At 47.4% G+C, this 18,505-nt stretch overlaps 2 protein-coding genes across 5 annotated transcripts in view; both read right to left on the bottom strand.

The window, feature by feature from the left end:
- Window positions 1-18,505, bottom strand: part of DOP1B (DOP1 leucine zipper like protein B) — a 131,004-nt gene that overhangs the window by 102,636 nt on the left and 9,863 nt on the right. The window lies entirely within an intron of this gene.
- Window positions 13,247-13,812, bottom strand: LOC133251832 (small ribosomal subunit protein eS24-like). The gene has a single exon (XM_061424612.1). The coding sequence runs from the start codon at window positions 13,754-13,756 to the stop codon at window positions 13,436-13,438; it is 321 nt and encodes a 106-aa protein (XP_061280596.1). The 5' UTR covers window positions 13,757-13,812; the 3' UTR covers window positions 13,247-13,435.

Here is an 18,505-nt window from a genome sequence, read left to right as displayed (position 1 = left end):
GCCTTGCTCTTTCCAGCCTCCATCCAGGCATTTCACTTTGGCAAGACACTTCTCCAGTGAGCTAAGCTCAGGGAACATTTCCAGGGAAGCTTCATTGTTTGGGTTGTGTTCCTTAGGAAAACAGAAACCCAAAGTGACTGGCCAATAAGCTTAATACACACACACACACACACACACGAACACTGAATAAACAATGTATACTTAGAGTGAAATGCTCTTCTACAGGTGTATAATAAATATCTCAGGGAAACAGATGAATTGGGAAGGAAAACATAGCATGTTTTCAAAATTACTTTTTAACATGCTAACCAAAAAGGAAAAATATGATTAGACAGGAAATTAAACTTCCTTATTTGTTTCACCCAGGCCCTGTATTATTTTACAGTATTTCTTGAGCTATAATTAAGATATAATTACAATAGTTTTAACCTCATTGTATTCATAGGCTCAGCAGACTGATCTTAGAACAAAATAATAAAATACAAAATATAAGTTGTAAAGGAAAGGTCTGAACCACATCCGAGCTCCATTAACAGAGACCAGGAAGTCTCACTTCACTCCACCCAAGGCAATGCCTATGTTTCCCTTTTGTTTCACTGACATTATGCAGTCTGACACTCTGATATTCTGCAGGACTCCCAGCGTGATTAAAACAGCTCTACGTAAGAAACATGATTAAAAATTCCAAAAGGGCAAGTCGTGGACTCGGAAAGTAACTCAATATACTTGGAAATGGTTAAGATGATAAATTTTATGTTATGTGCATTTTAATCACAATTTTTAAAAATGTGAGGGTAATTTAATAACATGGGCGAGGGGAGAGTTAAATTACATTTTAAAAATGCTTTAGCCTCTAAAATAAAATTTTTAAATGTTTCCTTTAAAAATTTCTAGAAGAAAACATGTCCACACTGCTATATATAAAACAGATAACTAACAAGGACCTACTGTATAGCACGGGGAACTCTGCTCAGTACTCTAATGAGCTATATGGGAAAAGGATCTAAAAGAGAGTGGATCCACGTATGTGTTTAACTGATTCACTTTGCTGTACAGCGGATACTAACACGATGTTGAAAAGCAACTATCCTCTAATACGTCTGTGTTGGTCACTCAGTCCTGTCCGACTCTTTGTGACCGCGTGGACTGCAGCCCACCAGGCTCCTCCGTCCATGGGACTCTCCAGGCAAGAACACTGGAGTGGGTTGCCACTTCCTTCTCCATACTCTAATATGAATTAATCTGAAAATAAACATAAACAGAACTTCCCAAAGGAGACAGCCCAGACCTGGCCTCCCAGTGTTAGTGCTGACCTTGGAACGCCTGACACTCGTCTATAAAGGGATGCTGAGGAAGCCAATTTAAAACCCCGGATCTTGTCAAGCAGATGGTGAGGCCTGCATGTTTTCCTTCTGGAAGTCCATCATCTTTATGAGGATGTTTGTTTCACGCCACAAAAATGAAGCTGCAGGGTGAGTCACACTGGCCAGGCAGCACAAGCTTGAACACTCGCTAAATACTTGCCAGGTGACAGCAACAGTGCCCTCCAGACGGAATGAAAACAGGACAGCTGCTGAGTAGGGACAAACCGCCAGGACTTCCCGTGGTAAAGCAGGCCTCGGCACAGAGCATCCAGCCTGCCCTCAGATGGCAGCGACCTGGCCACTGCACCAGCTTGGGAGGGGGCAGGAAACAGGTGGGGAACCTGGCATGTCACCACAGCCTCCAAGAGCCGGGGCGGGGGCCAGGATCCCAGGTAGCCAGCGAGGCCAGCTTCGGTTTTCATGGGCAGCAGGGGAGTGACACAGGTCCAACTCCATACAGGACAAGCTTCCTGCTGACAAAGGTCCTTGACTCGTGTGTCGCTGTACTGCTTTCTGATCAACGCTGAGAGCAAGCCTGCAGAGCTGCACCCTTACGGAGTCAGTTCTCATCCACGCTGCATGATCCAAGCAAAAAAGCTGCCTGCAGAGCCCGGGATGCGGAGGTTCACTCAGCTGCCTGCATCTGTTAGAGACCCAATAGGACACTTTTTTTTCCTTTTAAAATTGTCTTAAAGATTATTTCTTTTGCATCTGGTTTACCTTATTGCTGGAGCTTGCATTCACTGGTACTTTCTGAACAAATAGCACGCGGGTGGCACAGGAAGAACGGACTGAAGGCTGAGCCTCTCCACGCCTGGAGAGACCTTACGGTGCCCAGAGAGGGGCATGGTCCAACTGTGTGTGCCAAGAACCGCCAGATCAAGCCCTGGGCCTGGGCTCTGCTCGGCGAGTCTCAGAAGCTCGTTTCTATCAGCTTGTGCGGCGGCTCGGCCGCGGAGGGAGGACTAGGCGGGCCTCACACACGGAAAGACCAGGAAGCCAAGGGCAAGGGCGACGCGACGGGGAACCCGGGCTCCGATGGGGGCACCAGGCGGGAGCTCTCGGGCCCTCCTCTCCAGCCGTCCTGCCTGTCCCAGGCTGCCGCCCGACATCTCACGTTATTAACAGAAAACGCACCATCACCTGCCCTCACGCTGGTTCCGCAGACCAGACTCCAAAGGGAGCTGAGGCCTCCGGGGCGTTGAGTCCACTCCCGCCCCCCAGGGCATCAGGATCTCATGCGTGTGCACGCACACGGGACACAGCACTGGGGGGCCACCCCAGGCTCCTGGCTGACGGGACTCGGGAGTCTGACACTAGGCCAGAAAACTCTTCTTGAAACATCCCAACGAACGCTTCGCTGCCTCACGGAGGGGCAGGCTACTACACGTGGGCTCACACGCGGCTCTTTGCTTCCTCTCCTCTGAATTTACGACGTGTGGGCTATAAGAGCCACTGCACTCATCACTACACCTCCTTTCCCTGTCCGCCCCCCCCCCCCCGCCTGTTTAGGAACTTCAGGGGCTACTGTGATGCTTTCCAGAGCTTTCCGGGTTTCCAGACTTGATTCTTTGCTGACTGCAAGACAGGTCCTGGGCCCTCCCTCATGTCCACATGCCAACCACCCCACCCTGCCCCATTCCATGGACTTGGATGGGCGCTGGGGCTGAAACACCATGTGCAGAAGAGCCCGGGCTTCATTTGGTGTCTTTATCAGTAACAGGAGTGGAGAATTTTGGAGGATTCTAGGTTTGAAAAATAATGGATGAGAAGCACACAACAGGGGGTTAAAGGGAATCACCACATTGCAGGGGGGGCGGCTAGAGATGGAAAATCATGAAGGTCAAGGCACCTGAGCTCTACAGTAAACCACATGAAAGGCAAATGAACACGAGGGGCAAACATACCCTTCAGAGTGCAGTCTAAACCCTGAAACATACACGATGCAGAGACGGCTGAAATAATTAACCTCCATGCATACGCGGATTCAGTAATAAATGCAAGCCTACCATTTAGACACACAGATGGTGAAATGTCTGGAAACATCTTGTTTTTCTGCTCTTTAAACGTTATGTTAACCCACATGCAAGTGACAGGTCTAACAGACAAACCAAAAGCCTAATAACCAACTTGTCAAAAGTTTAAGAGCCGGGAGGAAAGAAAGAAGATGTGGCAGGTAAGAGTCTCGTTATAAATTCCAAAGAGGCTTCAGACACAGACGCTTTACTGGTAGAACTCAATGTTCTTCAAACTTCACAACACCAGGGAGAACAGAACTGGCGTGCTCAAGTGAGACTCAGTGTTGGGACTGAAGTCCCAGGGGCACCTCCCGACCGCCCCCCACCCGCTGGAGCAGAACGGGACGCGCCCTCCCGGTGCTTGGGCTGCCCTGGCCCACAAGGGCCTCGGGCATCGGGAGGCACCAGGGGTGGGTGGCCAGCAGGGGCAGCCACAGCGCCAGGGACGGTAGTTCAGCCTCAGGTCAGGGCTGAAACTCTCCGCCATGCACCGGCCAGCTGGAAGCCCACCCAGCCGGGCTCATCCTGGGGTATGCTCCTGCGTGGAAGCAGGCGATGCTGAACAAGGCCGCTGGGGGTGGGCGGTGCGGCTGCCAGTGGCATGCCCAGCAGTGGTGGCCAAGGCCCGAGGGCCTGGCTCACTCTCTCCAGGTCGGCTCGAGCCCGATGCCATCTCCTCCCTCCAAACCCAGCATCTACAAAGCTGCCGGGGACACTTGGGACCGAGAGGCAGAGCGCACGGCGGGCACAGGGCAGGTCCTGGAGGAACACAGTCTCCTCGGAGATGTGAGGGGGTCCATACGCAGGATGAAGTCCATGTGGGCACGGAGATAAAATCCTCACCAGTTACTCGGTAAAGACTGATTCAGGCCAGAACCAAGCCAACGCCAGCAGCGGGGGAAAAGGTCACCACAGGACACTCTGCATCTGTGAAGGGGACACACACACACACACACACACACAGGACACTGCGCATCCACAAAGGACACACACACAGGACACTCTGCATCCATGAAGGACACACACACACCCTACTGTCAAGAAGCAACACACACACACACACACAGTTATGCCATAAAGACTGATTCTGGTCAGAACCATGCCAAGGCCAGTGGTGGGGAAAAGGCCACCACAGGACACTCTGCATCCATCAAGGACACACACACACAGGACACTCTGCATCTATGAAGGACACACACACACCTACTGTCAAGAAGCAAGTGTGCCTGCATCAGCCCACAGAGGAAACAGGCTTCCATGGGTTATGGACGGTCCAAGGTTGCAGATCAGATAGGGAGCTTTTGGAATGTAAAGAGTAGGGTATCTGACTCTCCCTGTCTCAGGGAAGAGATGCGGGGCTTCCTTGCTGATGCAGGAATCACAGAAGGTTAACAACGCTGGGCCAAGAAACCCTGGTCCATATGCTTCTGTGTTTGGTCAATGTAAGAGCTCAGTGACATCCTAAAGGGACCCAAACGCTTTCGTGCTTATATACTCCCAACAGTAAACTGACTTCTCTTCAGTTTTCCTTCCATAACCTCAGAGGTCCACTGCATATTAGGCATTAAATTCTCACATGACTACAGAGAAAAGCAAGGAAAAAAAAAAAAAAAGGTCTGTTCCTTTCTTGTCTGTCTGTATTAGAGGAAATCCTCTCCCAAAACTGGCCGGCCACATCTCACGGTCAGAGATCACGTACCTATGTCTGAATTAATCCCTGCCAAATGCCAAGGATAATGGAACTATTAGGATTAAGTCCTCCGACAATAATATTCCACTGGGGCTGGAAGGTGGGGGCTACCATCCTGCAGTGCATCACCACCTGATCCCTAGATGTGCCTGGGTTCTCTCAACGAGGAGGAAGGGGGGTGGTCGAGTGGGTGACCAGCACGTTGGCCCCAAGCTGCAAAGTGCGGGGCCTGCCCCTGAGCCCCAGGGCTCTGCTCCTAAGCTGGGTGTTTCCTCCTTCACCCCACAACCTCTGACTCAGCACACCTTAGCACAACATGTTCACTTCCAAGGCGTATCTCAGGTGCTGGGAGGATGTGACTTAAGCCAGACAATAAGCACCGAAAGCACATGGAGTAAAACATAGGGCAGAACAGTGTTGCTTGGATGAAAGCAATCAATACCTTACAAACTGATCAGGTAATGAAATGAACACATTAATACATTTCTTGCCATATAGAGATAAGAAGTTCTTAAGGTTAGTGAATAGGGAACAAACCGGCCCTTGATGAGGCAAGCAATACAATGGACCTGCCCAGCTGAGGCACTCCCTTTAATGTTGGTGCATGCCAGGGCATGGGGTGGGGAGGTGGGCAGGGGCAGGGACTGCCCACCTGAATCAAGTCCCCTTCTGTGGTAAGGGGTATAAACCGGGCCAGGGACGCTGCGCCAGCTGAGCATTCCTCTCCCTTGAAGATATGAGTGGAAGCGCTCCAGTGTTCTTGCCTGGAGAATCCCAGGGACAGAAGAGCCTGATGGGCTGCCATCTTTGGGGGCGCACAGAGTCGGACACGACTGAAGCGACTTAGCAGCAGCAGCAGCATGTGCCGTGGGGTCACAGAGGGTCAGACGTGACTGAGCCCACACAGTGCAGCTTGTGCCATTAAAGTCCGAGCACACACCTAGATGCTCCTCCCCCTTCCGGTGGGACAGAATGTCAGCAAATGTTGGGAGCCACGTTAAGTACAGCAGGGTCCCTGGCTTTAGCCTGTGGAATGATCATGTGAACGTCAGTCACCCAATCTGGACCCACCACTGCAGAACTGATTCATGAGCAAGAAACTTCAGTCTTAGGGTGGCACTGAAGTTTTCGACTTCTTTGCGACAGCAGCTCAAGGTACTGTTACTGAAGCACTGACAGTATCATCAGTGTTCAACCCAGATCCAGAAGACGCTAACGAAAAAACACAAACAGGACTGGTTGATGGTATGATGGTACGTACAACGGTCTACCCGAAGAACTCAATACAATTAGCTGAAAAAAAACTAAGAAATAAATTCACCAAGTTGGCTAGTTTCCAAATTCTGTAAATTGATAGTTTCCAATGTGGCAACAGTCATTGCTGCTGCTGCTAAGTCGCTTCAGTCGTGTCCGACTCTGCGTGACCCCATAGATGGCAGCCCACCAGGCTCCCCCATCCCTGGGATTCTCCAGGCAAGAACACTGGCAACAGTCATTAAAACAGTGTAAAATAATCCCATTGATAATAGCAAAAAAATACATGTATAAAATATCTTAATATATTTAAGATACAGTAAAGATTTAGGTAAGAAACACAATCCAATGCTTAGGAACCTAAGTGAACGCTTTTTAGTCACTGAGGAGACCACCACATTTTCAGGCTGGAGGAAGCCCGATTGTGTGAAGATGTCACTTCCCCTGAAATATACAATAACTGATACCTAATACCAACAGCCCCTGTAAGAGTTTCTTTAAACTTTGCAAATGATTCTGAAGTTCACCTGGAAGAAAACCACCTGGGAAAGGTAGAAAAATTCTGGAATTGAAGAGTGGTTATGAGGCTAGGGTGGAAAACATGGTCCTGCCAGATAAAGGCATAAAGCACAGGAGCTGGAAGGTGTGGCCCTGGCACCATGCAGACAATTAGTGGAGCACAATAAAGTCCACACGGACTCGTGTGTCCAAAGGTTTAACTACGTTCACTGACACAGCAGCTCTGCCATGGGAGACGCACGTTACACAAACAGCCACAGGAAGAAAGACACCTGTTAGAACCTGCTCTAGAATTACGAAAAACTGCAAGTGAACTAGTCTAACAATAAAGGGTTTCAAGATCTTGTCCATCCCTATACAGTGCCCCCTCACTCCCTTTTTTCCTTACACACACACACACACACACACACACACACACACACAGGAGACACAGCTATACACGAACTGTTCAACCCGCCTTTTTTGCCCCTCTACTTTATCTTGAGTATTTTTCACGTTAGTAACTACAAGTCCACCTCAGGTGAACGCTGCTGGTCATCACACTTGCATCAGCCCCTACTGAGGGCGGTCATTCCCAATGATTCACTATTACATATATCGAAACGATGTAGAGTCTTAGAGTTCTCTTTGTGTTGTATTTTTATCAGGTTAAAACAAATTTACAGGGATCACACACTAACCATCTGATCATTAATCATTTGGGAAATGCAAAAGATAAAGGGAGATATGACCACACTCCTACCGATAAGCCAAAAACAAAAAGACTGCCATATCCTGTGCTCTTAAATTGGGAGAATTAATATTGTTAAAATGGCCATCCTACCCAAAGCAACCTACAGATTTCATGCAATTGCTATTAAGATATCCATGACATTTTTTTTCACAGAACTAGAATAATCCTAAAATTCACATGGAACCATAAAAGACCCTGAACTGCCAAAGCAATAGGGGAAAAAGAACAAAGCTAGAGGTTATCAGCCTCTCAAGACTTCAGGTTATACTACAAAGCTATCGTAATCAAAACAGTATGGTACTGGCACAAAGACAGACACATAGGTCGCATAGATCATAGACACATAGATCAATGGAACAGACTAGCGAGCCAGAAGTAAATCCATGCCTGTATGGTTAATTAATCTAAAAATATAGAGGAGGCAAGAGCATACAATGGGAAAAAAGTCTCCTCAACAACTGATACTGGGAAAATGAGACAGGCACATGTAAAACCATGAGATTAGAAGATCACCTCACACCATATAAAAATAAACTCAAAGGGGGTTAAAGACCAAAATGGAGTAAATGTAAGACCAGAAACCATAAAACTCCTATGGAAGAACATAGGCAGAACTCTAGGACATAACCCATAGCAATATTTTTTCTGGATCTAAGGAAATAAAAACAAAAATAAACAAATGGGACCTAATTAAAAGATTTTGCAAAGCAAAGGAAACCATGGACAAAACAAAAAGAAAACCTATGGAACTGGAGAAAATATTTGGAAATGATAGATTGACAAGGTGTTAATATCCAAATACACAAAGAACTCAAGACAACTCAATATCAAAAAGAAAAAAAAAAAAAAAACTCAATCAGAAATGGGCAGAAGACCTCAACCGATGTTTTTCCAAAAAGCACATACAGGCAGCTAACAGGCACATGGAAAAATGTTCAACATCACCAATTATTAAAGAAATGCAATCAAAAGAACAATGATATCCCCTCACAACTGTCAGAATGGCTATCATCAGTCAGATATCAATTGTTGGAGATGATGTGAAGAAAAGGGAACACTCATACACTGTTGCTGGGAAAGTAAACTGGTGCAGACACTATGGAAAACAGTATGGAGGTCCCTAAATTAAAACTAAAAGTAGAATGACCATATGATCCAGTCATTTCTACTGCTGAATAGTCAGAAAAAATAAAAGCATTAATTTAAAAAGATACAGGCACCCCACTGTTCGCAGCAGCACTATCTACAGCAGCCAAGACACAGAAGCAGCCCGACTGCCTATCAACAGATGAATGGATAAGGAAGATGTGGCATGTGTGTGTGCTCACATGTGCACACACACAATGCAATATTTACTCAACCATAAAAGAGAATGAAATTCTGCATCTGCAGCCATGTGGATGGACTGAGAGAATATTATGCTTAGTGAAATAAATCAGACAGAGACATCATACAATACAAATATTTTATGATATCACTTATATGTGGAATCTAAAAAATAATACAATGAATGTATATGCAAAACAGAAAGTGAAAGTCGCTCAGTCGTGTCCAACTCTTTGCAACCCCATGGACTATACAGTCCACGGAATTGTCCAGGCCAGAATACTGGAGTGGGTAGCCTTTCTCTTCTCTGGGGGATCTTCCCAACCCAGGGACTGAACCCAAGTCTCCCACTTTGTGGGTGGATTCTTTACCAGCTGAGCCACCAGGGAAGCCCCAAACAGGAACAGACTCACAGATACAGACAAAAAAACCACTGGAGGGGTTGGGGAAAGCGTGAGGGACAAAGTAGGGGTATTAGATTAAGAGATACAAACTATTATGCATAAAATAGATAAGCAACAAGGATATATTATATAATATAGCACAGGGAATTATAGCCATCATTGTATAACAACTTTTAATACAGCATAACCTGCAAAAATACTGAATCGCTATCCTGTACACCTGAAAATATAAATCAACTGTACTTCAATTTAAAAAAGAAAGACTGCCCATACCAAGTGTTGATAAGAATATGGAAGAACTGGAGTTATTATAAGTGCTGGTGGGGTATAAAATGATATAGCCACTTTGGAAAACAATTTGGTAGTTTTTAAAAATATTTACCTGCCTACTGGAAGCAACCCAGTGTCCATTAATAGGCAAATGACCAAGTTAATGGTGTATATCCATAAAACTGTACTCAGCAGTAAAAAGGAATAAACTATCAATACACAGGCCTTGGATGACTCTCAGAAGAGTTTTGCTGAGTAAAAGCAGACAGACTGTGGGGTGAGGGGGAGGCGAGGCGAGGGTGAAAAAGAACATATGCTGTATGAGTCTGTTTATATAAAATTTTAGAAAATGCAAACTAGTCGAATTGTAAAGGAAAGCAGCCCAGCAGTTACCTAGGGATGGGGAGAGGGGATGGAGAAGGGACCACAGAAGGCTGTGGGGAAACTTCTGGGGATGGATGCACGCTCTTATGTGGGGAAGGTTCCGTGTGCACACGCTCAGTCCTGCCCCACTCTTTGTGGCCCCACAGACTGTAGCCTGCCAGGCTCCTCTGTCCATGAAATTTTCCAAGCAAGAAGACTGGAGCGGGTTGCCATTTCCTCCTCAGGGGATCTTCCTGACCCAGGGATTGAACCCGGGTCTCCTGCACTGCAGGCAGATTCTTCACTGTCTGAAACACCAGAGAAGCCCCCGTACTGAACTGAAGATCAGAACTCATCAATTAAGCACTTCATAAACGTATAGCTTATTGTACAACAAAGCTATTTTTTTTTTAAAAGAAAAGACCATTAAAAAAGATAAATAAATGGGAACGCTTGTAATTTGGCTCAAACACAAGCTTGAGTGCTGATGTTCATGTTCCATCGGTCATCCTTTTTGAAAAATAGCCCAGCTAACTCATTTCCTTCTGTATAAGTTTGCCATAACAAAATACCACAGTCTGGGGGGCTTCAACAATGGAAGTTTATTTCTCACTGTTCTGGAGGCTGGAGGTCCAAGATCAAGGTGCCAGCTGATTCAGTTCTCCTCCGGGTTTGCAGAGGTGTCTTCTCACTGGATCCTCGTGTGGAGGGAAGAGAGCTTGCTCTTCTGGGAAGGCCACAGTCCTACTGGATTGGGGCCCCACCCTTATGACCTCAATGAACCTTACTTATCTCCTGAAAATGCCAACTCCAGCCACACTGGGGGTTGTGTTGACATGAATTTGGTGGCGGGAGTCAGGGTCAGGGGTGGGGGAGACACAATTCAGTCCTGGTTTCTTAGCTTTCGTGATAGTATTTAGAACATGTAAGTGAATCACAGGCCCCTTCCCTTGTCCATACATTCATTCTGCTAGACGAGCCTTTTCTTTTTTTTTTTTTTTCAGATGCGCTTTCATCATTAGCTTACTGGAAGAATAATTCACCTGCCCAAATCTGGACTATTTCTATCCCTTCAGTATATCTGAAAAGAAGACTAGCCAGAAAAAGAAAAAAAAATCCTTTGCTCAGATGTAAAAGAGAGTACCTCAGCTATAAATTATTGCAAGTGTATCAGACTCCTTTCAGCAAAGAGAAACGCTCCTTTCAGAAGGACTATGTTGTTGGCCTTATGGTGTCTGAGTGGCTCACAGCGAGGCCACGCTTTCGACCCCAAGCAGCAACATTCCTGACAGTTCTCAGCTCCTCCGGGATACCCTGGGGTGGGAAGGAGTCAGTGATGCCACCTGGGCCCCGGGACCTCCCCCACCAGTGAGGAATGACAGAGCACTGGCATCATCTTCACAACCAGGGACGGGAGCTCTATCAGCTGTGTCTCCTAAACCCCAGTGCCGAGACCATGAGAACACTGCCAGAAGCAAACGGGCCCTCTGCTCACCACTCTCCCTCAGAGGATCCACTCTGCCGACAAGCGAAGCGTCAATAATTGCCAACATCATCAAATGTGGTCTCTTCTCAGGAGGCATTCGGGCTCAGGCTTTCCAGTATGACCTGGATACCCCACTTACCTGACCCCTTCCACCCTCAAGGTCACCCCTCCAGACAACAGCACAGGTTGCTGGAAGATGACTAAAACAAACGCCCAAAACTGAGATGCCATTTCTCTACAAGATGGGGTCCCAAAGGTGAGTTCACATGATGGAACCAGGCATCACAGGGCTAAGGGGGGGGCTCCTGGCCCTACTTCCAGCTCACGTGCTAAGCAGAGTCTGGTGCAGTAGGGATCACGGGCAGCAATGCCAACTGTGTCTCAGTGGACAGAGGACAGGTTGGGGAGGAGGACTGGGAGGGCCCTCTCGGGGGGGACACATTGGGAAGCCCAACCTGGAGGGCTGACCTTCCTTAAAAGACACCCCACAAACAGCGCCCACTAACTGGCTGGTGCAGAGCTGGTGAGGTGCTATTGGGTGGGCACAGGTTATCAGGCCCATCAGTGGTCTGGAAGTGTGTTCCCCAGAATGATGGTCTTAGGAGTGGCCTTTGGGAGGTGATGAGGTCACGAGGGTGGGGCCTTTGGGGGGTGATGAGGTCATGAAGGTGGAGCCCTTGTGAGTGGGATTAGTGCCCTTTTATTATGAAAGAGGCCCTGCAGGGCTCCCTGCCCCCTACCATGTGACGACAGACCCAAAGACGGCTAACTGTGAACCAGGAAGAGGGCACTGGCCAGACACTGAGTCTGCCTGCACCGTGACCTTGACTCCAGCCTCCAGAACAGTGAGAAATAAAATGTGTGTTGTTGATTAGCCCCCGGGCTGTGGGACGGTTACAGCAGCGTCCTGAGTGGACTAAGGTGGTCGGGAAGGCTGAGAGACCCAGAAGTTCCGGGCATATCTTGGATCACCACACACACAGGAGAACTGCAGGTCTTCATGGTACTCCAGGGCAGGAGAAGAGATGAAATAAAGAACACTACCCTTCCATGAAGCACGTGACAAAAGCCATCTGAGCTTCCATGAGAAGCTTTCATGGAAGCTTTTTTAAAATGTTGATATGTGGAGAGATGATCTGTACTTCATTATTAAACCCTGTTACAAGCTGCACCATGTCCCTAAAATTCATGTATGAAGCCCTGACCCCTGGTACCTCAGAATGCAGACATGCTGGAGATGGGGCCCTTAAAGAGGTGACCAGGGTAAAATGAGGTCATATACATGGTGTCCAATATGACTGGTGGCCTTATAAGAAGGGGAGATTAGGACACATAAACCACAGGGAGGAGGACACAGTGAGAAGCAGCCAGCTGAGTCAAGGAGAGACGCCTCAGAGGAAGCCAAATCTGCTGACACCCTGATCTTGGACATCTGTCTTCAGACCTGCAAGATGCTTCACCTGAACTAATACTGTTTAATAGAGAAGTAACTGATCAGGGCACAGGCAAACATCAGGATCCAGGTGACCTCATCAAGTTTTCAGCTAGAAGACGTCTCGGAGCTCATGTATAAAGAGTCAGAACGGTTCACCTGGCCTCTGAGTTCCAGCCACCTTCCTCTCATCACGACAAAGAGGCTCTGCTTTAAAAAGCAGGTACTTGTCATTAAGCAGTAAGACTTTTGAAGCTGAAACACGGAACACCCAAGACCCACATCCCTTGCTATTCATGCCACCCACTTTCAGGCCATTTTGTGAAACAGTAGGATATTGCATAAAAGCAGCCAAAAGAGAGTGGCTCATTTAGGAGCATTACAACATTTTTTTTTTGTAAAAGGTCTTAGTTTATTCTCTCTTTCATGAAAAACCTGCACAATCACCACAGATACAGTCACTGCAGAATCTTTACTCCTTCTATTGTCCAATCTCCAGCTCACTTTTTTTTTGCCAGCACCAACGTTGGCCTTTGCAGTCCCCCGGACTTTCTTCATTCTGCTCTTGCTTTCCTTTCACTGTTTTCTTGAGGTCTTTTTCTTCTCATACCGGCCATGTCTCGCAAGCCTGTGTTTGGGCTCATTCTTCTTTGCGTAATCCAAGGAATCGTAAATCATGCCGAAGCCAGTTGTCTTGCCACCGCCTAAATGCGTTCTGAATCCAAATACAAAGATGACATCTGGTGTGGTCTTATACGTTTTGACCAGTTTTTCCCAAATTTCTGTTTTAGGTACTGTTGCCTTCCCAGGGTGAAGAACATCGACGACCATTTGTTTCCGCTGAAGCAGTCGGTTGGTCATGAACTTCCCAGTCCGGATGGTTACTGTGTCGTTCATGATGGCAGCTCATCTTCAAGCGGCCAGGGAGGAAAAGAGGAACTTTTTTTTTTTTTTTAAAGAAGTTTTACTGCAAAGGTTTTTTAAATGTACAGAGTTTAAATAAACTATTCTTCATTTCCATAATTAAATTTACAATCCAGGCTTGGTATGGTGATTGGGTTCCTAAGGGTTCAAAATGAGCTTGATTAAAATTCACCTTAAAATGATCCGTGAAAGGTGACAGCTTGAAGTCTCAAACTATGAAGCAAAAATTACTCTATCCAGGTTGATACACATAACAACTACAAAAGATAAACTTTTCCCTAACAGAAAAAAATTTAAAAAATGGTACTGAAAGCTTAGCAGGTTTTAGAAACGATACAATTAGAACCTGTCTGTAGTCTGACAAACAAGAGACCTCTTGGGGCTCGGTTTTCTCTTGTCAAGAGTTGAGCCAGAGGCACTTCTGCTATGAGACCATGGTTTATGTTTTAGAACCTGCGATCATCTGCTTTCATTAGAACACAACCTGACCTAACTTTGCAACCTAAAGACCACGATACTACTGCTTCTTCTTGCATCATAAAGATTTTTTTTTTAATTAACTTCTCACTAATTTACTCACTGAATTTCTGTATCCATGCAAGAAATTTGACCGTCACTAAAGCCCTAAGAAAATTCTTTATTCACATCAACTCCTACTCCTTGAATGCAGTAGTTGTGGGTCTCCCAGAAGTGAGTGATTGCTAAGCTGCAGGAGGCTTGTTCCCTCCAGCCCCTTCCCAAACCCTCTGTGTCCAGTAACTCCAATCCACCCGGTGCTGAAGCTGCCCCCTCCCTCCTGCAGGCTCCCATGATCAGGCTCCCTCCCCGCCCATCAGCCAGAGGCATTCCTCTCTGCGGAAAAGGCAGTGATGGGTCACCCTGCTCAAAGCCTTCCTGGGAGCTCAGTGGCACCCCTCACTGCAGGATAAAGCCCCGAGACCTGCCCGGGGAGGAGGGCTCCCTCTCCTCCTCATCTCCTACCACCTCTCCTTCTCCAGCCATGCCCATCCCCTCCTGGACCTTGGACTCAGGCCCGCACCCCAGATGGCGTCCCTGCCAGCCAGGGCGACACATCCGGGCCTCTGCTCAAAATTCAAATGTCACGTTATCAAAGAGCCGTCTCTGTCTGAGCGAGTGCCCCGTCCTCCTTCCTTGCTACCCACTCTCACGGTTGATTTCTCTTCTTAGCATTCAGCACCTGACGTCACGTGTTTATTTGCTGTTTTGTCGGCTGCCAGCAAAGCCTTATGCTCCATGGGAGCAGGAATCAGGTGTTCAACGTCAGGTCCTTAGCACCTAAGTGTTCAGTATATACCTTGTTCTACTGCTCTATCAGTTTGCCAGAGGGCTTCTGTAACAAAGCGCCAGCCACAGGGAGGCTACGGCCATGGAACTGGGAGGCCAGGAGGCTGAGATCTAGGCACCGGGCTGAGATCAAGACGTCGGCAAGTGTCAGCAGGGCTGGTTCCCTCCGAGGCTGTGAGCGGGAAACCGCTCCAGGCTGCGCCACAGCTTCTGGCAATCTCGGCATTCCTTGGCTTCTATCCGCATCAGCCTGGTCTCTGCCTTCACCCTTGCAGGGTGCCTTCCCTGTCGGCATCTCTGTGTCTGTGTCCAACTTATCCCCTCTTACAAGGATATAGTTATCATGTTGGATAAGGACTTCGTTTTAACCTGGCTGTCTCTGTAAAGACTGGATCTCCAAATAAGGCCACACTCTGAGATACTGGGGGTGAGGACACGTCAATTTCCAAGGACACAATTCAACCCGTAAAAGCCACTTCGCTGCCACCAGACATGGAATGAGTTAGGTAATTTCACCAGCAAAAGGGGGCTGATCATCAGGTCTCCCTTATCTGGCTAACAAAGAAAGCAGAGGGGCATCTCTGTCCTCTCTGTGAGCCACAGACTCAGATGTGAGAGGAGCCAAGGGCTCTGCTCAGGGGCTGGGCCCCCCTTTGCCATCTGCTGGCTCTGATCAGGCACAGGCTGTTTAGTCTGGGTCCGGCCTCAGGCCATGCTGTGCGCCCCTGGCCCACAGTGGGCTCTCTCCAGATGTCCACTGTCATCGGCAGAGCTGCAGGGGGGACAGACAGCGTCACCCTCATCTCCCCAACACTGAGCAAGTTCGTGCAGCAGGCAGCTCACCCTCATCACCCCATCATGGCAACAGAGAACAGGAAGCAGGAGTGAAGAGGACCTGAGAGTGGGGTTACACGGAATTGGGGGGAAGACTTTTAACAACAAGCTGTCTTTTCAAACTCACATCCATCCCACGGCCCACAGAGGTCACACAGGGACATCTGATGGATGCTCAAATGCACGCTTTCCAATGGGAACCCGGGGTCTCCCCACCTGGCCCGAGGGGCCGGCTGCTCCCCAGTCTCTCTATCACAGCCTTTCAGCTCCTTGAGCCCCCAACCCGGGAGAACCTGCAAGTCATACTCGACTCTTCTTTTTCCCTCGCCTTTCCCATTTGCTCTGAGGACAAAGCCTCTTGGCCATACCTCCAAAGTATATTCAGAATCCAAGCCCTTCCCCATGGGCCTTATAACTGGTCTCCCTGTTTCTGCCTGACCCCACCCAGCAGAGCAGCTGGAGATGGTTCCAGCACCTAAACAGGAAGACAGGCCATGCCCGCTGCTGGGCAGCTGCCCCCAACTCAGGGGCCACCCTCAGACGCCAGCTCCAAAGGACTGGTAAGATGAGATGCCCTCCCTACCCCTCTCCTCTGCAGCCTCCTTTCCTATCCTCTCCCCATCCCTGCTCGGTGACAACCTCCCCAGCCTTGGACACACTAGAGCCTCTGTACTTGATCCAATGGCACCATCTCAGCTACGCTCACCATGCACTGCCTTCCTTACCATTCCCACCACGCTCATCACCCACCAACAAGGTGTATCTTTCATTCCCCATCCAGCTTCCCCACCCCTACCAGAATGAAGGCAGGGTCTTGTCAGTTTGGCTCTCTGCCGCACCCTGGCGTCTGCTGGCACATTCTAGGCACTCAGACAGCCACTGAAAGAAGGAATGGCTAACACTTCCAAAGCTCCTTAAAGAAAGACGCAACTGTACTCAATATCCTGCACATAAAAGGCAGGTTACAATGATTCAACATTTTTGAAAGCTTTTCTGGCACATTGAAACAAAGCCTGGTTCATAGGATAACTCACTGCTCAAGAACTGCGTTTTTCAAGTTCATAATTTTACCTACCTCAAAATAAACATGTTCTGAGCTTGCCTGGTGGCCCAGTGGTAAAGAATCTGCCTGCTTATGCCGGACACATCGGTTTATCGATCTCTGCTCTGGAAGATCTCACATGTCTTGGAGCAACTAAGCCCGTGCACCACAACTACTGAGCCTGTGTGCTAGAGCCCAGGAACTGCAACTCCTGACGCCTGCGCGCCCTAGAGCCTGTGCTCTGCAACAAGAGAAGCCACCACTATAAGAAGCCTGCACACTGCAGCTAGAGAAGAGCTCCCGTTCACTGCAACCAAAGAAAAGCCCGTGCGGCAAGGAAGACCCAGCACAGCCAAAAGTCAATAAATATATATGTGTGTGTATGTTCCTAAATAAATGGAAAAATACTCTGTGTTCATGGATTAGAAGACAATATTGTGCACATGGCAATACTTCCCAAAGCAATCTACAGAGTCCGTGTAATCCCTATCAAAATCCCACTTGGCTTTTTTGCAGAAATTGACATGCTGATCCTAAAATTCATACAGAATGTCAAGGAATCCAGAACAACTCTGAAAAAGAACAACCAAGTTCGAGGACTCTTACTTCCCCATTTCAAAACTTACTACAAAACTACAATAAACAAAGTGGCATAAAGATAGACATAAGGATAAATGGAAAAAGAGGAAAGTCAAGAATTAAACATCTTTCTATAGATAACTGATTTTCAACAAGGATTCCAAGGCCCTTCAAAAGAACAGTCTCGTCAACAGATGGTTTTCCACATGTAAAACAACGAGATTTCCATGTGAGAAGGAATGAAGTTGGAGCCTCCTTAAGCCATGTACAAAAATTAACTTGATCAGCATGTCTATCATCAAAGAGTATAAACAATAAATGCTGGAAAGGGTGTGGAGAAAAGGGAATCCTCCTACACTGTTAGTGGGAATGTAAATTGGTGCAGCCACTATGGAGAACAGTTTAGAGGTTCCTTAAAAAACTAAAAACAAACTACCATATGATCCAGCAATCGCATTCCTGGGCATATATCCAGAGACAAACATGATTTGAAAAGAAACACGCACCCCAACGTTCATTGCAGCACTATTTACAACAGCCAAGACATGGAAGCAACTTAAATGTCCATCAACAGATGAACGGATGGAGATAACGTGGCATGAGTACACCGTGGAGTGTTACTCAGCCGTGAAAAAGAATGAGCTGATGCCGTCTGCAGCAACATGGACGGACCTGGAGCTTACACAATTGAAGTATATAAAAGACAAGTGTCACATAATCGCTTATAGGTGGAATCTAAAAAATAATACAAATTAACTCATTTACAAAACAGAAGCAGATTCCCAGATTTCACAAACAAAGATATGGTTACTAAAAGGCAAAGGTAGGGGGAAAGATAAATTAGGGTTAGATAATCAGGGAAAGAAATTAGGATTTGGGGATTAACAGATACATGCTACTATATAGCTACTAAACAGATGATGAACAAGGACCTACTGTATGGCACAGGAAACTCTACTCAG

Source organism: Bos javanicus, chromosome 1, assembly GCF_032452875.1.
Source record: "Bos javanicus breed banteng chromosome 1, ARS-OSU_banteng_1.0, whole genome shotgun sequence".
NCBI lineage: Eukaryota > Metazoa > Chordata > Mammalia > Artiodactyla > Bovidae > Bos > Bos javanicus.
The sequence above is the reverse complement of the archived record's forward strand: the minus strand, read 5'-3'. Positions and strand labels throughout refer to the sequence as shown.